The sequence below is a fragment of the Ambystoma mexicanum genome, chromosome 8, assembly GCF_040938575.1.
Source record: "Ambystoma mexicanum isolate Mex_15411 chromosome 8, UKY_AmexF1_1, whole genome shotgun sequence".
NCBI lineage: Eukaryota > Metazoa > Chordata > Amphibia > Caudata > Ambystomatidae > Ambystoma > Ambystoma mexicanum.
Window position 1 is genome coordinate 11,829,311 of NC_090929.1, and position 23,838 is coordinate 11,853,148.

The window sequence follows — 23,838 nt, forward strand, 5'->3', positions numbered from 1 at the left end:
TCCCCAAAATCTTAAAGTCTGCTATGGAGACAAAGAGATAGTGACCCAAAAAATCCAGAAAGAGGTAGAGCTGGGGAGGATCGGGGGCCCTTTCACAGCCTTGCCATTTAAAGATTTCATATGCTCACCACTGGGGCTAGTCCCAAAGAAGGAGAAAGGGGAATACAGACTGATCCACCATCTATCATATCCCCTCGGGGCTTCAGTCAATGACGGCATTCCGCAAGATCAAGCAACAGTAACCTACTCAGACTTCCAAGAAGCAGTGGAGATAGACAAGAAGGCAGGCAAAGGGGCATGGATGGCAAAGGCGGACATTAAGTCAGCTTTCCGGCTGTTGCCGGTAAACAACAAATCACAGAAATGGCTTTGTATGCAATGGGAGGGGGAATATTTCATCGACAAATGTCTACCAATGGGTTGTGTCATCTCGTGCATATTTTGAGAGGGTAAGCTCATTTCTGCAATGGGCAGTCACAAAGGAGATGGGGGAGGCCAGGATGGTGCACTATCTGGACGATTTTTTGTTTGTACGGCCCAAAGGGTCAAAACTATGCAAGGCCACTTTGGACAAATTTGTAGAGATAACAAGCCATTGGGGTATCCCACTGGCAGGGGAAAAAACAATGGGTCCAACACAGATAATCCAATTCCTGGGGATAGAAATTGATTCAAAGCGGGGGGTATGCCGCATCCCGGAGGATAAAGTAGCAGACCTGCTAGTAACAATAAATGACCTAAAAGGGAGAAACAAGGCTACTGTGAGGGAATTGCAAGCATTGGCGGGAAAGCTAAACTTTGCGGGAAGGGTCATACCACAAGGGACAGTTTTTCAAAGAAGCATTGAGCTGAGGACAAGGGGGGCCAAGATGGGACACCACAGAGTCAGGATAGGAGGAGGAATTAAGAGAGACATGGAGGTTTGGGGGGAATTCCTGAGGTCATTCAATGGGTCAGTCATTTGGCGCTCACCCATAAACGAAGAGGGGAAAAGAGTGTTGTTCACGGATGCGGCAGGTGGTTTTGGTTTTGGCGCAATACTAAGGAGAGAGTGGTGTGCAGAGAAATGGCCAGAAGCATGGCAGGAGGCGGAATGGACTAAGAACATCACCCTGCTGGAACTTTTTCCAATCTGTGTAGCATTGTGTGCATGGGGAGAGGAGCTGAACAACAAGGAGATGGCAGTTTGGTCGGATAACATGGCAGTAGTGCACGTGTTAAATAAAGAGAGCGCATCATGCCCAGTAGTACTGGAATGCCTAAGAATGAATGTTGGCATAAGGCCGAGGCACATCGCTGGGGAAGCAAATGTGGCAGCTGACGCCTTGTCTCGTTTTCAGTGGGTAAAATTCAGAGAGCTGAGACTGGACGCCAAAAAGGAGAAAACGCCCACGCCACAGGAGGCACGGGCCCATTAAAAGCGCTGGAAAGGAAAGAACGGTTGACTACAAGGTTAACTCAAAAGAAATTGGAAAATCACAGAAAACGGAACGGGTCATAGACAAACTGACCAGGAACGCCCTAAGATACAAAACGGGTAAGCAGTACGAAAAGCATGTAAAAGATGGATTGGTGGAAACAGGAGTACAAGATGTGGGTAGAATTTCAACAGAGAAAATGTGTGAATTTTTGGAAGGGGCATTTGCCAAGGGAAAAAAGAAAAGTTGGGCGGCTGCACACTTAGCCGCGGTTGCATACACCACAGAGGTAGCCGGCGTACCAGATCCAACAGATAGCCCCCGAATAAAGAATGCAATGAAGGGTTGGGCAAAGTTAGAGGGGAAGAAACCGGACAGCAGGAGGTCACTGAATTTCGGGAAATTGGTGATTCCTTTGAAAGTATTACAAAGCACATGTAGTAGCATATATGAAACAGCACTGTTCAAAGCAGCATTCGCGTTGGCATACTATGGGGCCTTCAGGGTAGGGGAACTAGTGGCCCGCAACACGATAGCAGGAGATGGCCTGGCAAAAAGCGGTGTTAGCATGGGAACCAAGGGCATGTCCATGATGTTGAGAAAATCGAAGACTGCCAGGCAGGAAAGGGGAGAGCAATAGACCTCAATTGCATCAGAGAGAAGGACAACTGTCCGAGATGCATCACCCAGGAATTCCTAGATATCCGACCGGAGGTCGGTGGGCAATTGTTAATTCATAGGGACGGCAGCGCACTGAGCAGGTACCAGTTCCAGGCAGTATTGAAGCAGGCAGTAGCCAAAGCAGGGTGGAATCCAGCAGAATTTGGGACACACTCATTTAGAATAGGAGCAGCTACTTCTGCATGGGCAGGGGGCCTGGGAGCAAAAGGTGTGAAAAGGATTGGGGGGTGGAGGTCACAATGTTTTAAAAAGTACATAAGAGAGGAATTGATATTAACACTCCATCTCCCCCATTTCTGCAGAGACAGGCCCCTACAAGTCGGCATGGATAGTGGGGCACTCCTTCGTGACACGGGCAGGCAGGTGGATTGAGGAAGTGAAGCAAGGACTCCACTTCAAGAAAACAATCACATCCTGGTGGGGCCTCCCGGGGATGCACTGGGAGGACATCCACGACAGGTTGTCGGACCTGATCGGCTTCAGGGACCCCCCTCCCGAGTACCTGGTTATACACCTCGGGGGGAACGATTTGCTCAGCACAAATAGGGGAGAATTACAGAGAAACATTTGCGAGTCCCTGCATAGCATAGCACACGGTGGAAAACCAAAACTTTTATGTCGGAGGTAATAGCAAGAAGAATCTGGTATGGGGCGCATCGGAGGCAGGCCACCGAGACAGCAAAAAGGAAGCTAAACAAAGCAGTGGAGAAATACTGCAGGAGCACAGGACTCCACTTCATAAAGCACAGCCTCTCCCAGAACAATCCAGAGATGTTTCATCAGGATGGGGTGCACCTGTCGACTAAGGGGATGGGAGTTTTTTCTGACAACATTGTCAGGGCACTGGAAGAACGGGGATGCAGATAGAGGCGCTTTTAGGGGGGACCTGAGCGGCCGAGGCAACAGCCACTCAGGTGTGGCGGCATGTGTCCAGGAACGGATGCCCAAGGGTAACAAAGACTTGAGGAGGAGAAGCCTTGGGCAACTACAGACTGGACACAATGTGCCCAAAAGCACATTATTGTGATATATGTTTTATTGTGTATTTTCTGTAAGAAAATAAAATGCCTACGGCCTATAATTTTTCCACAAACAAAAATTGGTCTGCTATGTTATTCCTTAGGTAGGGGTCAGGTAACAGTAGCAAAGGGAGCCAACACTACTCAGCCTATGCCCCAGGCCCCGGGCCGTATGAAGGACGGCACGATAAAGGGCCTGGGAGGTTAGGCGCAGGGTGGGGGAGAAACGGCACGAAAGCCGAGGGGAGGAGCGTCCAAATAGCGCCCACAACTTAGCGTTGCAAAGAAACACAAGGAATAGCAACATAACAACAAGGAAAGGTGTGAGGGGGAAACAGCAGGGGGGGCGGGGGAAGTCCGGCCCCCCAGGAGAAGAACAAAGGGGCTTGGGGGTATAAGTAGCCCCAGGAAAAGGTATGAGGCACAAACCAGGTAAGGAGCTCACCTCTCTTGGGTAAGCTCCAAGGACCTGGAAAAGGGCGAAGGAAAACGTTCACCACCCAACCCACCCTACAAAGATAACGAAAGAAGGAGGAAGCAGGCAGGAGCCGGAACGGCGAGTACTTTCTTTCGGTACACGGTCCAAGAAAGTCATAGGCAGCATGTGTCCAGGAACGGATGCCGAAGGGTAACAAAGACTTGGGGAGGAGAAGCCTTGGGCAACTTCAGACTGGACACAATGTGCCCAAAAGCAAATTATTGTGATATATGTTTTATTGTGTATTTTCTGTAAGAAAATAAAATGCCTACGGCCTACAATTTTTCCACAAACAAAAATTGGTCTGCTATGTTATTCCTTAAGTAGGGGTCAGGTAACAGTAGCAAAGGGAGCCAACACTACTCAGCCTATCAGGAAAAGCCCTCTGATAAAGGAAAAAAACCTGATGTTTCTTGGAAAAGCAAGATGGATCCAATCACTGGTGCAGAAATGAGAAATCCCAATTCCAAGGCAAAGTAGAAGGACTATATTGCAATCCCAATGCTGGAGTGTCTTTGCAGCCGAATGAAGGGGAAATTCCCAAGGCAGCAGGAAAACGTATACAGAGGAAATAGAATTGCAGGGTAAGGCTCCCAAAGCAGAAGGAAGCAAACAGGCAGCTGAACGTTGCACAAAGATGACCCATGGAGCGGCATAAAAGGGAGGAGCAGCAAAGAGGCAGATTCAAGAATACGGCAAAAGGGAGGAATTACACAAGAACAAATACCTGGAAGAGAGCGCTGAACCAAGAACTAATCTTAGCGTTGAGACGCAAGGAATCGGTCTCCATTGCAATCATATGCAGTGCGGAGACCGGAAGGGGAAAACTGTCGGTGTTCAGAGCGTCTTCAGAACTAGAACTCTGCAAGGACCTTAGTGACACCATGTTGGTAGAAGTCAAGGAATGCTGTAAGTGTGTGGATAAACGCCACATAGACCAAAGGGTCCACAGACGTCTGATCTGGACGGACTAGCTTGGAGCAGTGATCAGTAGATGCGGCTTAATTTCCATGAACTGTAGACTTATGAACACTAATAACTATATTTGAGTCATCGGATCTAGTCTGGTCTGTATTTGTTGCAATGCTTTTAAATATTAGTTAAGCCCGAGCCAGTGGAGTTTGAAAACTCCATTCCCTGGAAGTGGAATTACCTTCAGTGTGAGCTCAATGGAGCACCTTTTCAATGCTCCAATCTCTGTTCCTCTGCCTGTGCAGGAAGGAGGGCAGGAAGAGTTGGCTGCTATTGAAGTGTTCGATTCCGCAAGATGTCATTTCGCTGGTGTAGACAAGACAAACGATTCAACCTGTGGTCTTGTCATCTAGATTGGACAGATAGGGAAGGGTGTTAGGCAAGATTTAATGTAGTAACCTTGTGGGAGACTACACAACCCTTGTCCTCGTGGTATTGGGTAACCCACCTATTGGTATAGGCCTGTACTACACAAGTTGGTAGTGTGACTGAGCAGCCAGGCCTATCTCAAGAGGGGTAAATGTGAGCTGTAGAGCTCAATGTTTGTAGTAAAATAATGATTTATTTATTTAACTGTCAGTTTTGAATAAGCATTCTTTAAAAAGGGCAATGTATGTAGCAATCAAATACACTTTACAATACTTTCTCAGAATCAGCACAACGCTTGTAGATACTCTTTGGAGATGCTTCAGACACACGTCCTACTCCCAGAGTTGACTTCACTCACTAGGACAGTCATGGCATTTATATCACTGGTGTACTTTGTAAATTCTGACGTTGCATAAAGGAAAGGTTAAAGGAAGGAAAAACGTTAAACAGGTTCTCAGAGCATGTGAGCACTTTAAATATTCAAATGAAGTCTAGATAAAAACATTTCCCAGCAATATTAGTTTGAAACCAATGCATCACCTTTGAGGGACAGTAAGAATAAAAGTCAATGGGCTAGAAGAGTCTGCAGGGAGCCAGGACAGCCAAAGTCAATTGGAGCACAGTCTATGGAGCTGAGGCACCTCTTAGTAAAAGTCTTGCACAAAGTTAGAGAGTTTGTTGAAGTAAAATCACTGTAGGGTCACAAGCTGTTAAACTTGTGTAAATGAGAGCTGAGATCAACTCTAGAAACGCAGCTACTGCAAGTCTCAACTGAGAAGAGCAAGCTACAGACACTGAGGTAAGTACTCCAAGTCAGAACAGTACCTTTGGTTAGAAGAAGAGGGTCCAGCTGGCTCCTGTCTGGTTGCAGCGATGCAGATCCTGTGTTCCTGGGCCTCGGTCATGGGGAGAAGAGGGAGGACGTCTGGGGACTCCTGCGGCAGCAATTCGATAATCGGCGGCAGCTACAGGCTCTTTTCGGATCAGTAGCACTTTGCGGTTTCAGCGCTCGGTAAATAGCACCACTGCGGATCTTGGACAACGGTTGGGCTTCCTTCACTCCTTGAGTCCTGCACTCTGGTTAGGTGACTTGAGCTTGGGTCGTCCTGCGTCGGGAGGGCCCTTCGGAGACTCCTGGAGATTTTGGCCGGCTTACAGACGTTGGACTCAGCTCGACCCCTGGCACTCGGTTCCTGCAGCAGCAAAGAAGTACAGCCATTTGGGGAAGGTCTTCCAGCAAAGTTTGTCTCAGGGTTAGTTGGTCCCTCTAACCGAAGGGAAGAAGTCATCGCTTCCAGAGCTTCTCTTGTCAATTAGAAAAAGAGTTTTAGCACAGCAGCAGGGCTTCACCGGGCAGTTCAAAGGTCCAGGAGGACGCAGCAAGGTTTGTTCATGGTTTCTTCGTCGGGATGTACTTCCCGGTGGTCAACTCTGCCTTTAGTCCCAAAACCCTCACCTTTTAAGCAGGTTTCTCCCATTCATGCACAGCCTAGATGTCACTCGCACAGCAGCGTGGCTGTCCTGCAAGGACAACCAGCCAGCAAGCCAATCAGCACTGGGTGCATTCAGGTTTCCCTTTAGACGAAGGACAGAGGAGTTTTGGGCACCTCCCTCACTTCCTGCCGTTCCAGACACAATGGAGCCAGAGGCAGGTTTCAGCACTGTAGCCCGCCAAAGGCAAAATGAACAAAGGGGCAAACCTGGTTTGGCATGCAGAGTAAAACCCAAGGAAGACCTTACAAGCAGGAAATGGCGAAAAAAGAAGATTGGGCCATTTTGACACAATGGTCACCCGTGGGTGCTATACTGCAGCTGAGGGTTCCGCCTGCGGTAGCAAAGCACAATGGTAGGAAAATATACCACTGCCACCAGTCATTTAAAGTAGTGAGGGTAACATAATACATGTTATATGATTAGGTAGGATAAGGGGCTACTATGTAACCCCCCAGCACTCCACATAAGATGGTCTGTGCTGGAACTACAATGAGAAAAGGTAAGTAAAGTCAATTTCACTTTACTATTCTTGGGTACAGTAGTCCACTCAAGAAAGGGTATTTAAACCTGATGAGAAATCTAAAGGACTTCTCAGTGAGACTGCACTTAAGGTGCTGTGTGTCACCATACAAAATGTAGATGCCTATGGAGTTTGTCAGACTCCAAAAACAGAGGAAACACATAATCCAAATCAGGTCACAAACACATGAGAGAGTGAGAAAAAGGGCTCACTCACTCCAGGGTTAACATTAAAAAGTGCAGGTAGAGGGGTCTTCTCCTTCACTCGTGTGAACTCTTCCATTGCACGGTGGGGGGTCTTAGATACCAGCAAATCATCACATGCAGCAACTTTCAGCCCCGCCACAGAAGATGTGGCCGGTTCTCTCCTTTGGGGCTCTGAGGTGTCAGTCACCCCAGGTCACGGCCTCCATCCCTTCCTGTACAGGACCTTGGTGGCAGGTGGCTGTCCATGTCTAAACCCAGTGTATGTTTACAGATCCCGGACACCTCAATGTGCCTTTATTCTCTGGGCTTCTGCACTTAATGGCATATCATGTGTAATGTGATAAATGTTTGTGTTTGTAATGTAGACACACAGACTCTGGCCCACAGTGGCTCTAACCACTGCCTGTTGTCTTCTCATTGCAGTGACACGCTTGAAACCTCAAACCAGCAACCTTCCACCAGCTTCCCCTGTACTGCGGAGATCCAGTGAGCCCCAGCTATGCCCAGAGAATAACAACAAGCCTGTCTGTGCCCATTCCATGCCGTCGCCGCTGGTGCCCGGATGCACAAGTTCGGACACTGGGCATTACTGCCAGGTCCGTCCAGCCTCTCCAGCTGGCTTGGACCCTCCTGGGAGACAGGCCCCATCCAAGGGCTTCGTGGAGAGGCTAAGGGGGGACAATGCTCGTGTGGGCACCGGCCAGGTGGCCGGGCATGGGTCTGGGGCCCAGGACACAGAGGTTTCACAGAGAAAGAAAGCAGAGCGGGATGGGGTGGCCTTTGTGATGCCCACAGTGGAGATGAAGTCCGCCTTTAACCCTGCACTGTTCAAGTCCCGGCTCATTCCACTGGAGAACAAGCCTCTGGAGATGGCCGTGCTCAAGAAGGTGAAGGAGCTGCTGACCGAGGTGGACGCCAAGACTATTGCGAGCCACATCACCAAGGCAGACTGTCAGGTAAGGACCGCCCGCCGAGAGTCATGTGATTGGAGGGCAGACAGGTTCACCTTACAGGCAAGAGTGGTCCTTCATGCCTGTCTGGATCTCCTCCACCTCTGAGCGCAGGGTGGGGTTCGGAGCTCTTCGCAGTGTAGCCCACGGCGTGCTACTCACTTGTGGGCATCTCATGGCTTTGTAAAGGGCTTTTGGGGATTACAGCATGTACAAGGCTCACAATGCTGTAGTGAGTGTATAGAGGCTGGTGGAGTTGTAAGACATGCGGAAGAGCTGTGTGTGCCACTTTCCCAAGTGTTGTAATGAGTGTATTGGGGTTTTGTTTGTGCAGTAGTGAGTATCTGGAGGCTGGCAGTGCTGTAATGACGGTGTGGGGCTGTTGTTGCATTAATCACTGTGTAGGAGCTGTTGGTGATACAACCCTAAGTTTTGGAAGGAGTCTGCAGGGGGAGTAGGGTACTTTAGTAAAAGTGTGTGGGCTGGTCGTTTTTCTCTAAGTTCTGTAGTGGTGTATTATGCTAGCCATCTATAGTGAATATGTAGGGGCTACCAGTGCTGTTTCTTTGTGCTGTAGTCAGTGATTAGGGAGTGGTGGTGCCATTCTTCTATGCTGCACGGGGTCTCTAGGGGATATTAGCATGGGAATGATTGTGTATGGGCCGCCGTTACTGCAGAAAGTGGATTAACTTTGGTGGTGCTAATCCACAGTGTGCATGGTTTCCTTTTGTCAAACTCACAAGGGAATAGGGGACTCAACCCCCTCTCCCGAACCACAGAAGCCCAATAGATCGACCCTCCCACCATGGTTGGCACGGGCGCCTGAATATAATATCACAGGGAACCACGTGGCAGCCAATGGGGGGAAGACAGAGTTAGGGAAAGGGGTGGATTGACAAAGGAAAGGAAGGGGAAACATAACAAGAAAGTACATAGCAATAATAATAATAATACCTTGTAGGTCAATGCTCCTAAAACCTGTATCTACTCCTATACCTGTATCCTAAACCTCATATACCTGTAATGACCTTAGCACATATCATATCAAGCTTTTCATACTCTTAGTAATGTCCTTATGAGACACCACCCTTGCGCACAACACAACAAAATAGTGTTAGCAACTTAGACATGACATAAGACTGAACATCCTTTGAAACACTCTTGAAACATGGGGGTTGCAGACAAGCAGAATGGCACAGACAAAATGAATGTACGAGACTCATGGCCCACGGGGCACATTGAAGCAACAAACATGGGTTCAACAATACTAAGCACATGTCCTCTGGCTGTTCTCTGAAATCATATTTTAGCTCTAGATGATTCTCTGGTTGCAAAACGAATATTAGCCAGTGTTAGCAGTTGGCTATTCAGAAAATAGATGGCGTGTGTAAGCATTAGCTGTTCATAAAAGAAATGGCGTGTTCCTTCACACGCTCTCTCTCATCGGGGCATCATAGGAAACACATAATTCAGGCTGTACACTCATTAATATGCGAAAAGCATGAGTAACTTAACTGACGGTCCGGACGCCTGATAGGACATCCAGGCCCGGAAGATCAATGCCCCAACACCAAGCACGAAGCCGTTCACCGCTGCAGCCCAGCGCTGTGGTTTTCAGTAGAAAAATGCACCGTCGCGGCCCGGAATACAACTTCTTTAAGCAAACAGCCCAGCCTACAATCAGAACCAGCTGGCGTGCCGCGCAAACGCTAATGACTACATATTTCCCAAAGCATGCTGGGAAATGTAGTTTTTAGCTACTTAGCGCCTTTTTGGATACAAGAAGCGACTTCCTTTGCCCCATATCTGTTTCCTGAAACCTGTAGTGCTGTTGCATGTGCAACTGTGATCCTCATTCCCTGTGTTTTTGTTGTCCTCACAGTGATTGGATGTGCAGAGAACACTGTGCATGAACTGTGCCTGTCATGGTTAATAATGTCCCTCCACCAGGCCTGCTTCACTAACCTGCCGGGACTGGTTGGCACATAACGTTCTCTGGAATTCTTCCAAGTACTGGTACGAGGAAGATGATGACTCTTGTACTCAGCTTGATTGTGGGGATTTCTCTTGTGCCCCAGCTTGGTTGAACTCCACCCCTCAGAGCACTTTCCTGTTCATTAACAAAGTTATCTTTATAGTTTCCTTCAACCCCAGGGGCTTGCTCCTTACCCCTGCTCCATTGGCTGATTCTCTTCTGACTCCCGCTTCTCTGGGCTTCTCTTGCTGGCTCCTGGCCTCTCCGGGTTTCTCTTGCCAGATCCCAGCTTCTCAGGGCTTCCCTTGCTGGCTCTTTGTCACGACCCTTACCCCAGACCCCCACCGGCAAGTCCACTTGCCAGGAAGGACCAGGGGCTTGGGGCTCCATTAAGGCCTTGAGGGCCTGGCAACCACTACCAAGATTCTCTTATGGCGCCAGGCTCATGCACTCTGAAGAACATGTGTAAGGGGACTACTTTTTTTCATTTAGGCCTGCAGCCAACATGGAGGCACCCACATGGCTTGATTCCTAAGAACCAAGCTATGCGGTCTAGTGTTTTGGGTGTGGTGGCCTAGGGACTAATTTACCTGGACTACTTTACAGTGGCTATTTAAACCACACCCGAACAACACAACACGCTTCGCGTTAATTTGCAGACTGCAACGTGACGTTCACCGTGTCCTGTGATCCCCACGAGCCTCAGAGAAGTGAACCTGCAGAGGAGACAAAAGGGACATCGTTAGCAGCATGTTACCTGCAATCTCCACCCGAATATCTGCTCTCAGCTCCAGTGAACAATGGATTCCGCATTCCATTCGGACCGAAAGGCCTGAAAGAGGAAAGGAGAGGACAATATCAGAGAAGGCATATTTGGCATTGCTAAATCACAAACAGCACAAGAAGCTTACCTGGCTGGTCGCCTCCCGGCCGACACCGCTCCGGAGTTCCACACACGCTGGAGAAGCACCGCGACCTGTAAGGAAGAAAGAAAACAGGTTAGCAAAGGCAAGACAAGGCAGCGCTTACTTAAAGCATCGTAGTGCATATCACGCCCCATCATTTACCGGCAAGGCCCAACTCAGCCAGTTTGCCACGCTGAAGCTCTGCACACCTGGGGGAGGAAAAAGACATTATTAAACAAAGAAAGGCGTGCAAGAATAACAAAGCCATATAGAACTGCTGCAATAAGACCAATAAGACAAGTGAAGTAACTTGGCCGCACACGCCCAAGAAGGCAGGACGGAGAGCACACCTAATTCCACAACAAGGTGAGGGGAAGGCCCAAGGTGCTAAAGTCAAGCAGGGTGGTGGGAGGATACTTACCTCAGTCGGCAGTCCTGAATACAGCCCTCCTGTATTTTCAGGCAGAACATCCACTCTAGACAACATCTGAGAAAACTGGGAAGAAGGTACCAGCAACCAACCCGGGCTGAGTGGCGTCCCTCTGGATACTAGGTGAGCATAACACTCTTAGCCTCTTCAGGTTTCTCTCGCCGGATCCCAGCTTCTCTGGGCTTCTCTTGCTGACTATCGGATTCTCTGTGCTTCTCTCGGTGGCTCTCAGCTTCTCTGTGCTTCTCTCGATGGTTCTCGGCTTCTCCTGGCTTCTCTTGCCAGCTCTCGGCTACTCTGGGCTTCTCTTGCCCTGGCGGTTCCACCGCCCCGGGTCCCTCACAGGTACATCAGTAACTTCTCCCGCTCTACGATTCACAGCCGGATACCTGCTTCTCCCGCTGTGGTATGCGTGTGTCAGAAGTGTGCTCCATTGGTACGTGTATACCTGCTATTCGGCGTCCCAGTCTCCTTCGGTCCCTGTTCTCCACACTGCAGCTCCCTCCAGCTGGCGGTTCCTCCAGGGAGAATCAGACCAAGAGAAAAGTCCTTCCTCTCTTTATAGCTTTGGCCGGCTCGTGTGAGAGCTAGTTTGTTCGCATTGGTTCCGTGACACCCCTCTTTTCCTCTTCCTCGTGTCAGTATTTACAGAGTCATAGCTTTCCTTACTCTTCATCATCACAATATGGTTTTCCTCATACTTATAGACAGGTCTACTCTGCATAAGTAACTAAGGGCAGAAAGAGGGGTTACAGAGGATGGGAGTGTTGTGGCCCTACCAGTGTGTGGGGATGTGGTTTTTGCGGATAGAGTGGTGATTGTCACACCGCATTCTACCACGATATTCTTCTTCTCTCCCACATAGGGGGTCCCTTCCCACGGAATCCTCCCGCTGAGTACCTCGCCCAGGGGGGGCTGTCAGGTAGTGGCCTCAACTCCCTGGCCCCATGGAAAGGCTCCCTCCTGGGAGAGGAGTGACAAGACCGACATCCCCGTTGGACTACATGGCTCTTTCGGTCTACAAGGAAGGATGTCTGAAATCTGTATCTGGAAAAGAAGCCCCCACACTTCCAGGGCACGACTGAGCACATCTTGAGTGCATGTCACAGCTGTGTGCTGACTTATTATAGTCAGTGTTCGTAGTGTACAAAAAGAAGTAGTGGAACTATGTTCCCTACTGGCCTGCACCGATCCCAACAAACCCCATCACCACAAATCCTCCCACGCACAATACACACCCCAAAACACATGCTCCTGCTGTCTAGGGGAACGCTCAGTGCAGTGCACTGAAAGTGAAAGTTTCAACTTCTTCCTACACTTTTATTTTAAAATGAAACCATTCCGGAACGGTTTCTTTTTAAAATAAAAGTGTAGGAGGTGTAAAACTGAATTAAAAGAAGTAGAGGAGCACCGCTCCCGCCCACTTCGACCACTGATTATAGTGCCACAAAATAAACGCACTCGAAACTGTACTCAGAAATGTTCTCCACACCAGGGGTGGCTTTAATTGGCTTTTTCCTGATCAAGTTAATGATCTCACCTGCGCCGCCATTGCCTCTACACGTCTGCTTGTATTGTGCACCAGGCTTTCTACGGGCGAGGTCCGGTATATCCGCAGGAGACGTTTAGTCCCTATGTTCCTCGCTGTGTCCTTCGTTCCATGGGCGCCCGTCTTGTTGAAGTTCCCAGGTTCTGTCTACCAGGGGTTGGTGGATTCTCGGCCACGGCTGCTAAATTGCGAAACAACCTGCCTCTCTCTCTCAGGAGCATTGAAGACTATTATTAGACTCCTCTCTCCTTAGCCCTTGCTCTAGTCTAGTGCCAAGATGCCCTTGGGCGCTCGTGCAGTCTATAAATAATAAGAACATAACAATCCTTCACCCTCCTGCCACCCCTTGTACATTCTCCACTTCTTTGCTCTTTATTTTACCCCCCCTTCTCTTAACCTCTGACCTTTCACTCTTTTCCTATCACTCAGAGACTATGATCTGTTCTTCCCCAGGAAAGGGCACAGCAGGGCACTATCTGGACAAAGCTTAGCATCGTAAGACATCTAAGTCTGTGATAGGCGCTGTATAAAACATAATGTATGGTGTGGCCAAAGATACATGCCTGGATCCTCCCTTTTCCGAATTCTGGGCTGACATACACTTTTGTCTGGGTTTATTAAGCCCCAGTGCAAGCATAAAGGAACACAAGTGAACGGGGGTTGACCAAAGACTACCACTAAGTTACTTGCTCCAATTTGGGAACTTAATTTGGTTCTCACCTGCTTTGTGAGTCCGCCTTCTGAGCCCTTGCTCAGTGATATTAAGGATCCCTCATCGAATTAGGGTTTCCTGATAGATTGTTCCTCACAGGGAACAGCAAATGAACTACAGGATGTGTCAATCGATACACAGGTATGCAAATACTTTTAAAATACTCTTTCTAGTGACTTCGCCTTTTCACATATGTTAAACTATTGAATTACCATTATTTTGAATAATTCACAGCACAGAAGGCCTCACGTGGATTCATTTTCAGAAGAGTGAAAGTGCTTAGAAGGACCAACCAACCCTTTTTGTCATTCAGGCACCCTCACTAATCCCATAATAAAAGCAGCCAGCATATCCACAGTGATGAGGCAAGGATTGTGGCTATGAAGAAGCAAAGTGTTACTTACCTGTAACTATAGTTGTGTAGCTTTAATACCTGCTATAGATTTGCATGTGATTCTTCATACCTCCTGTGAGCTTGAACAGGTTCACAATACATGAACTGCACAATGTACTCATCAAATTCTCAGAAGATGTCACCAATCTGTGTGGCATTGGTCAGATAGCACAGCGAGTAGAGCACTCGCTTTGACATCAGTGCAGAGCCTGCCCGGCGGGGCCAAACTCAGCCTTTCATCCTTCCGCGGTCGATAAATGAGTACCACACACCGTGGGCAATAATAAGCAGCGCTCAGATGCCTGAGGGTTTGTGGCGCTATATAAATACAAAATTATTATTTATTGTCAGATGTCAGTCAGCAGCATAAGAGGGATTTTATTATAGACAAAACGGTTGACAATCCCAATCCAACCACTAGGAGGCAGAGTAATACAGCTTGCGTTCTGTTGAACATTCACATGTACTGCATTGCCCTGCACTGAGTGGGTTGGGGTAAGGATTTGCTTACTGAGTGGTGGGGGGTGAGGATTTGCTGCAGTGAGTGGCTGGGGCTAAGGATTTTCTTATTGAGTGGTGGGGGTGAGAATGTGTTGCAGTGAGTGGCTGGGGCTAAGGATTTTCTTATTGAGTGGTGGGGGTGAGGATGTGTTGCAGTGAGTGGGTGGCAGTGAAGATGTGCGTAGTGAGTGGGTCGGGGCAAGGATGTGCTTAGTGAGTGGGTGGCAGTGAAGATGTGCGTAGTGAGTGAGTCGGGGCAAGGATGTGCTTAGTGAGTGGGTGGCAGTGAAGATGTGCGTAGTGAGTGGGTCGGGGCAAGGATGTGCTTAGTGAGTGGGTGCCAGTGAAGATGTGCGTAGTGAGTGGGTCGGGGCAAGGATGTGCTTAGTGAGTGGGTGGCAGTGAAGATGTGCGTAGTGAGTGGGTCGGGCAAGGATGTGCTTAGTGATTGGGTGGCAGTGAAGAGGTGCATTGTGAGCGGGTCTAGGCCAGGATGTGCTTAGTGAGTGGGTGGCAGTGAAGAGGTGCATTGTGAGCGGGTCAGGCAAGGATGTGCTTAGTGAGTGGGTGGCAGTGAAGATGTGCATAGTGAGTGGGTCGGGGCAAGGATGTGCTTAGTGAGTGGGTGGCAGTGAAGATGTGCGTAGTGAGTGAGTCGGGGCAAGGATGTGCTTAGTGAGTGGGTGGCAGTGAAGATGTGCGTAGTGAGTGGGTCGGGGCAAGGATGTGCTTAGTGAGTGGGTGCCAGTGAAGATGTGCGTAGTGAGTGGGTCAGGGCAAAGATGTGCTTAGTGAGTGGGTGGCAGTCAAGAGGTGCATTGAGAGCGGGTCTGTGCCAGGATGTGCTTAGTGAGTGGGTGGCAGTGAAGAGGTGCATTGTGAGCGGGTCAGGCAAGGATGTGCTTAGTGAGTGGGTGGCAGTGAAGATGTGCATTGTGAGCGGGTCAGGCAAGGATGTGCTTAGTGAGTGGGTGGCAGTCAAGAGGTGCATTGTGAGCGGGTCTGTGCCAGGATGTGCTTAGTGAGTGGGTGGCAGTGAAGATGTGCATAGTGAGCGGGTCTGGGCCAGGATGTGCTTAGTGAGTGGGTGGCAGTGAAGAGGTGCATTGTGAGCGGGTCAGGCAAGGATGTGCTTAGTGAGTGGGTGGCAGTGAAGATGTGCGTAGTGAGTGGGTCGGGGCAAGGATGTGCTTAGTGAGTGGGTGCCAGTGAAGATGTGCGTAGTGAGTGGGTCAGGGCAAGGATGTGCTTAGTGAGTGGGTGGCAGTCAAGAGGTGCATTGTGAGCGGGTCTGTGCCAGGATGTGCTTAGTGAGTGGGTGCCAGTGAAGATGTGCGTAGTGAGTGGGTCGGGGCAAGGATGTGCTTAGTGAGTGGGTGGCAGTGATATGATATGATATGATATGGCATTTGTAACGCGCCTATACACAAGTGTTTCAAGGTGCGACGAGGCAGGGAGGGGGGAACAGGGGGAGGACAGACAACGATCCTACTAGGCCAGGTGTCATTCAGATCGCGCAAGTGCAGGGGTAGGGGGAAGGGAAGAAGTGCAAGGGGGGGAGGGGGGAAGTGCAAGGGGGGGAGGGGGAAGTGCAGTACAAGGTAAGTAGAATGAAATAAATAATAAATAAATAAATAAGGAGGGCCAGCTGGTGGCAAGTGCAAGGTAAGTGCAGGTAAGTGCTGGGAAGGGGGGGCTGGAGGGATACAGAGACAGTCCCGCAGTGCAGGGGTTGCCAGGGAGGCAGTGCAAGTGGAGAGTGGCTGGGCCCAGGGTCGGGGAGAGTGGCCCAGTTGCAGATTCAGTGCAGTTTCAGCGAAGAATTAGCAGGGGAGAGGGAGAGAGAAAGCAGAAGCAAAGAGGAAGGTTTTGAGGTGCTTCCGGAACCGGAGAGGGTTCTCCTCAAGTTTCAGGGAGGCAGGAAGGCTGTTCCAGAGGGAGGCCCCTGCCGCGGAGAGAGATCTACCCCCAGCACGTTGCTTCGAGAAGCGGCTGACCCTGAGGTAGTTGGAGACGGATGACCGAAGGAATCGGGAAGGAAGATATTTAGGAAGAGAGAGTTGAAAGTATTTAGGACCCAGGCCCCAGAAGGCCTTGTGGACAATGCAGAAGGTTTTGAACTTTATCCTCGCAGCCACTGGGAGCCAGTGTAGAGATTTCAGTCCTGGAGAGATACGTTCCCTGGGCTTGAGGCCAAGGACAAATCTCGCAGTTCTGTTCTGGATGAGTTGCAGAGGGCGGATAGTGGAGGCAGGCAGATTAAGATAGAGGCTGTTACAGTAGTCCAGCTTCGAGAGAACCAGGGCTCGGGAGACAGTGAGCTTCTGGGGGAAGGAGAGGAAGGGAAGAATACCTCTGAGGAGGTGCAGCTGGTAGTGTGACTTCTTAGAGACGTCAGATATATGAGGAGAGAAGGAGAGTGTGGAGTCGAAGATAACCCCGAGGTTTTTTGCCTTGCAGGTAGGAGCGGGAAGAGGGCCAAGAGAGGCCGTCCAGAGAGCTGCAGGGAAGGAGGGGGTGGGTGTGCCGATGAGTAGAATCTCAGTCTTACTGGCATTAAGGCAGAGGTCATTGGTGGCACACCATTCCTGGATAGCAGACAGACAGTCAGAGATGAGGGAAGGAGAGGAGGAGGCCGAGGGTAGCCTGAAAATGAGCTGGGTATCGTCCGCATAGCACTGAAAGTTGGGGCAGAGAGCGGCGATGCGGTGGGCAAGGAGTGCCAGATACTGGTTGAACAGCCAGGGGGAAAGATTAGATCCCTGGGGGACACCACAGGTTGAGAAAAAGATGTCAGAGAGGAAGGACCCCATTTGGACCTGGGAGTGTCGATTGGAGAGGAAAGAGGTCAGCCACGCCAGAGCCTGACCAGTGATACCCAGATTATCACGGAGACGGTTGAGCAGGATGGCATGGTTGACAGTGTCAAAGGCAGAGGAGAGATCGAGCAGGATGAGAACACACGGAGTGTTGGAGACGAGATTCAAGAGCAGGTCCTCACGGATGTTCAGGAGAGCAGTTTCCGTGCTTCTGGCAGCTCTGAAGCCAGATTGATGGTCATGAAGACTACCAACAGATTCAGCATGGAGGTTAAGCTGGGAGATGGCCAGTTTCTCCAGGAGCTTGCCCAGGAAGGGAGTGATGGAGATTGTGCGATAGTTAGCCGGGCAGGAGGGGTCAGAAGAGGGTTTCTTAAGAAGAGGGTGCACAAGGGAGTGCTTAAGGGGGGATGGGAAGACTCCAGAGGCGAAGGAGTGGTTGCAAAAGTCAGCCAGGGCCGGAGCCAGGGAGTCGATGTGGTCCTTGATAGTTTTGGAGGAACAGGGGTGAACCTGTTTAGACGAGACTTTCATAGATCGGACTTGTCTGGAAACCTCGTCAGCAGAAAAAAGGGGAAAGGCAGAGAAGGAGGGAGGAGGGGTGGCTGCTGAAGGGCCAGAGGAAGAGGCGGGATGGGAGGGAGGGAGGTGATAGGAGGAGAGTGAGGACAGGATGTCCTGAGTTTTAGAGATAAAGTGAGAGGCCAGTGCCGTGCATAGGGCCTGGGTGGGGACAGGAGAGGTAGAGACTGCAGCAGGGTTGGCCAGCTCCTTGCAGATTTTAAAGAGTTCGGCCAAGTTGTTAGATGCCGCAGAGATGCGGGCTTGGATAAGGGCTCTCTTCTTGGTGAGAACGGAGAGACGGTATTGCCTTTGGAGCAAGCGGCAGGCCAGTTTGTCAGAGGATGAACATGAGGCACGCCATTTCCTCTCTGCCACCCTGCACTTGCGTTTAAGGGTGACGAGATCCGAGTCATACCAGGAGTTACATTTGGCTTTGGGCTTCAGGCGGACTCTCATGACAGGGGCAAGGATATCAAGAGTATCAGATATAGCAGAGTGGAGCATGGAGAGGGCTGTGTCAGGGTGGGAGTCAGCCGAAGGGGGACGTGGGGGCGAGAAGGTTGTAGCGAAAGCCTCAACTGACACGCGCTTCATGGGTCGGATGACCGAGAAGGTGGGTGGCAGTGATGAGGGTGGCATTGCCTGTGGGGTAGGGAGGTTGAGGTGGGAGGATAGCAGAAAGTGATCACTCCAGGAGAGAGGAGTGGAGAGAGGGACGGAGAGGGGAAGGTCGGAAGAGATCAGAGCATCAAGATTGTGCCCTGCAGAATGCGTAGGTCCAGACGGGAGAATAGAGAGTGAGAGAGAGTCGCAGAGGTCACGAAAGAGTCCCGTGGGGGGACAGGAGGCATCCAAGTGGATGTTGAAGTCACCAAGAAAGAGGAGTTGAGGGGTTGAGGACAGGAGTGAGGAGGAGAGGTCAGCCCACTCAGAGAGGAAGGAGGAGATTTGACCAGGTGGTCGATAGATAGTGGCCACAGTAAGGGAATGGCTAGGAGAGAGAGAGAGAGGTGGCAGACAAGGCATTCGAAAGAGGAGTAGGTCTGCGTAGGAGTGACAGTGGCAGGAATCCACTCAGGGAAGATAAGGGCTACACCCCCCCTACACGGTTGGGTCTGGGCACAGATAGGATCTTGTAACCGTCAGGTAGGAGTGTATCAAAGCTGGTGACAGAGCTGGCTGTGAACCATGTCTCAGTGAGACCGAGGACATCAAGGTCCAGTTCCTCAAGAAGGTGACAGATATCAGAAGAATGCTTGATGGCAGAGCGAGAGTTAAGAGTGGCAATGTGGAGAAGGTTGCCATCCTTGAAGGACTTCCGGGGAGGGGTACAGATCAGAGGTATGCCCTGCGGAGTTGTAGAAGAGGGAGGTGAAGAAGGAGCATGAGAGGGGGCAGGGAGGGAGGGTAGAGGCAAGGTAGCCGAGGACAGAGGAGGGGGGACAGCAGGAGAGGAAAGGAAGTTGATGAGGTGTGGGAAGCGTCTATCAAAGAGGTGAAGGTTGGCCTGAGGACCTTGGACCAAGACGGTCCCATTAGCATAGACATTAATGATGGCCTTAGAGGAGTGGAAGGAGGCCACGAGGACATCCCAACGGGTGCTACCATTAATGGGAGAAGAGGAGAAAGGAGAGAGCACAGAGACCATATGAAGGGTCCATAGGTCAGGCGAAGGCACGAAAAAGAGGATGTCAGTAAGAGTTTCCTTGGAGCAGGCACTAGTGTAGGTGTCAGCGATAGGGAGGCCTGGGTTGGAGACCAGGATGTCCTTTTTAAACTTTTTCCTACCAGATTTAGTGAGGAGAGCAGGATAGTCAATAGAGAAGCAGTTAGAGAAGATAGGCGAGATAGAGAGCACCATGGAGTAGGAGGGAGTGGGGGGGAACAGACAAAACGAGAGTACGCAGGCAGGAAGTAAGTGGCAAGGCCAAGTTTACCACATTGCAGAACAGTGAGTACGTATTAAGTACAGAGGCCACCTAAGTTTGACAATCCTGCGAGGGGGGAAAAAAGTCCCTAGTTTACCACATTACAGAACAGTGAGTGCGTATTTAAGTACAGAGGCCACCTAAGTGAAGATGTGCGTAGTGAGTGGGTCGGGGCAAGGATGTGCTTAGTGAGTGGGTGGCAGTGAAGATGTGTGTAGTGAGTGGGTCGGGGCAAGGATGTACTTAGTGAGAGAATGTCAGTGAAGAGGTGCGTGATGAGCGGGCAGGTGCAAGGATGTGCTTAGTGAGTGGGTGGCAGTGAAGATGTGCGTAGTGAGCGGGTCAGCAAGGATGTGCTTAGTGAGTGGGTGGCAGTGAAGAGGTGTGTTGTGAGCGGGTCTGGGCAAGGATGTGCTTAGTGAGTGGGTGGCAGTGAAGCGGTGTGTTGTGAGCGGGTCTGGGCAAGGATGTGCTTAGTGAGTGGGTGGCAGTGAAGAGGTGCATTGTGAGCGGATACGGGCAAGGATGTGCTTAGTGATTGGGTGGCAGTGAAGATGTGCGTAGTGAGCGGGTCGGGCAAGGATGTGCTTAGTGATTGGGTGGCAGTAAAGAGGTGCATTGTGAGCGGGTTGGGGCAAGGATGTGCTTAGTGAGTAGGTGGCAGTGAAGAGGTGCATTGTGAGCGGGTTGGGGCAAGGATGTGCTTAGTGAGTAGGTGGCAGTGAAGATGTGCGTAGTGAGTGGGTCGGGGCAAGGATGTGCTTAGTGAGAGGGTGGCAGTGAAGATGTGCGTAGTGAGCGGGTCAGGCAAGGATGTGCTTAGTGAGGGGGTGGCAGTGAAGAGGTGTGTTGTGAGCGGGTGTAGGCAAGGATGTGCTTAGTGAGAGGGTGGCAGTGAAGATGTGCGTAGTGAGTGGGTCAGGCAAGGATGTGCTTAGTGAGTGGGTGGCAGTGAAGATGTGCGTAGTGAGTGGGTCAGGGCAAGGATGTGCTTAGTGAGGGGGTGGCAGTGAAGATGTGCGTAGTGAGCGGGTCAGGCAAGGATGTGCTTAGTGAGTGGGTGGCAGTGAAGATGTGCGTAGTGAGTGGGTCCGGGCAAGGATGTGCTTAGTGAGTGGGTGGCAGTGAAGCAGTGTGTTGTGAGCGTGTCCAGGCAAGGATGTGCTTAGTGAGAGGGTGGCAGTGAAGAGGTGTGTTGTGAGCGGGTGTAAGCAAGGATGTGCTTAGTGAGTGGGTGGCAGTGAAGATGTGCGTAGTGAGCGGGTCGGGGCAAGGATGTGCTTAGTGAGTGGGTGGCAGTGAAGATGTGCGTAGTGAGCGGGTCAGGCAAGGATGTGCTTAGTGAGGGGGTGGCAGTGAAGAGGTGTGTTGTGAGCGTGTCCAGGCAAGGATGTGCTTAGTGAGAGGGTGGCAGTGAAGATGTGCGTAGTGAGCGGGTCAGGCAAGGATGTGCTTAGTGAGTGGGTGGCAGTGAAGATGTGCGTAGTGAGTGGGTCAGGGCAAGGATGTGCTTAGTGAGGGGGTGGCAGTGAAGAGGTGTGTTGTGAGCGTGGCCAGGCAAGGATGTGCTTAGTGAGAGGGTGGCAGTGAAGATGTGCGTAGTGAGCGGGTCAGGCAAGGATGTGCTTAGTGAGGGGGTGGCAGTGAAGAGGTGTGTTGTGAGCGTGGTCAGGCAAGGATGTGCTTAGTGAGAGGGTGGCAGTGAAGAGGTGTGTTGTGAGCGGGTCTAGGCAAGAATGTGCTTTGTGAGTGGGTGGGGTGGGGAAAGAATCTTTTGTAATCAGTGAGTGTTGCAGTGAGTGGATAGGGGCGAGGATGTATTCTAGTGAGCGAGTGGAGTGGTGGTAGGGTAAGTTCACTGAGTGAATGAGCTCCTTGGCTTGGAAGAGGACCTGAGTCAATGGGAGGCAAATTGGAGATGCAGGGATCCTGTTATTCTACAGTGAGTGGGGGTACTTAAAAGAGTTCTTTGGGCTGAGTTGATGAGAGTGTCTTCGTCTGTACATGTGGGTGGATGGCTTCACATGGGGCACCTGCATCACTTATTGGGGGTTGGGTAGTTGTCGGGATGAGAAGTAGTGGGTCAGTGCGGGCAGGTGAGTGTCTTCCCTTAGTGGTGATACCATGAAGCCATGCTAAGTAACTGGGGGTGGGGTGAAAGGGTTCCTTGTCTTCCTAATGCACTGTCAGAAATTCCTACATGACGCTGGCAGCCCCTCCCCATCGTTCCAGTGGTCAATTAGGCTAATCTGCATCCACTTTTGTTGGCAGGTTGCTAGGATACTGGGGGTTTCCAAGGAGATGCAAAGGCTAATGGGAGTTTGCTCAGGCATGGAGCTATTGACGCTACCTCATGGACGACAGCTCCGACTCGACCTTCTGGAGCGGTAAGTATGAGAACAACTGATCCAACCGAGAGCGAATCCTGCAAGAACGAGAGTGAGACCGACATGGGTAGGAGGAGTGCTGGCAGAACCAGTCTACGCAAAAGCAAGGCTGGTATAACAGGGAGCGAGGCCAAGATAGCATGGGTGGGCGGAGTGCTGGCAGAACCAGTCTACGCAAAAGCAAGGCTGGTATAACAGGGAGCGAGGCCAAGATAGCATGGGTGGGAGGAGTGCTGTCAGAACCAATGTATGCAAAAGCAAGGCTCATACAACTGGGAGTGAGGCCAAAATAGCCACGAATAAGAGGGCAAAGCCAACATACCTGAGAGTGTTGCAGGCCGGCATAGCCATAAGCAAGGCTGGTATAACAGGGAACGAGGCCAAGATAGTCAGCATGGGTGGCAGGAGAGCTGGCAGAACCAGTGTACGCAAAAGCAAGGCTCATACATCTGGGAGCAAGGTCAAAATAGCCAAGAATAAGAGGGCAACCCCAACATACCTGAGAGTGTGACAGGCCGGCAAAGCCATAAGCAAGGCTGGTATAACAGGGAACGAGGCCAAGATAGTCAGCATGGGTGGCAGGAGAGCTGGCAGAACCAGTGTACGCAAAAGCAAGGCTCATACATCTGAGAGCAAGGTTAAAATAGCCAAGAATAAGAGGGCAACCCCAACATACCTGAGAGTGTGACAGGCCGGCAAAGCCATAAGCAAGGCTGGTATAACAGGGAACGAGGCCAAGATAGTCAGCATGGGTGGCAGGAGAGCTGGCAGAACCAGTGTACGCAAAAGCAAGGCTCATACATCTGGGAGCAAGGTCAAAATAGCCAAGAATAAGAGGGAAAAGCCAGCATACCTGAGAGTGTGGCAGGCTGGCATAGCCAAAAGCAAGGATGATATAAAAGCGGGTGAGGATGGCATAGTCAAGAGTGAGAGGGGCAATGCCAACATACCAGAGAGTGTGGCAGGCCTGCATTACCAAAAGCAATAATGATATAAAAGTGAGTGAGGGTGACATATCAAAGATTAAGAGGAGAAAATCTGATATAGCCGAGAGTGAGGCCTGTAGAACCAGGAGTGGGAGGGGAAAAGGCAACATCTTCCTCTGTCTCTCTATCTTTCTCTCTCCCTCTCTTGCTCCCTCTTTCTCTCTATCTCACACACACACTCATTCATTCTCTGTCTTTCTCCCTCTGTCGTTTGTACATACTCCACCTTTCGCATTCATTGGCTCTCCCTCGCTCCCTCTCCACGCCTCCTCTGACCCTGCTCTTGCCATCCATAGGTTCCACACCATGTCTATCATGATAGCGGTGGATATTCTGGGCTGCACGGGCAGCACGGAGGAGCGGGCTGCAATGCTGCACAAATCCATCCAGTTAGCAGCTGAGCTGAAGAGCACAATGGGTAACATGTTCAGCTTCGCCGCCGTGATGAACGCACTGGAGATGGCCCAGGTATGCGCTGCAGCGTCACCTGTTCCACTGGCCCTCAGTGCCAGGCCCGCCTCTGCTGTCCCCTGAACTCCACCCAAACCATCCCCGTCCTCACCACCCATGCCAACCTGAAC

At 50.7% G+C, this 23,838-nt stretch overlaps 1 protein-coding gene across 4 annotated transcripts in view; it reads left to right on the forward strand.

Moving 5' to 3' along the window:
• The window catches only part of SH2D3C (SH2 domain containing 3C), a 580,515-nt gene that overhangs the window by 503,867 nt on the left and 52,810 nt on the right, over nt 1-23,838 (forward strand). For all 4 annotated transcript variants that reach the window (XM_069609127.1, XM_069609128.1, XM_069609129.1 and 1 more), the window contains 3 exons: nt 7,581-8,113; nt 22,156-22,271; nt 23,554-23,725. In XM_069609127.1, the coding sequence (XP_069465228.1) occupies nt 7,581-8,113; nt 22,156-22,271; nt 23,554-23,725 (821 nt within the window). The remainder of the gene's footprint in view (nt 1-7,580; nt 8,114-22,155; nt 22,272-23,553; nt 23,726-23,838) is intronic.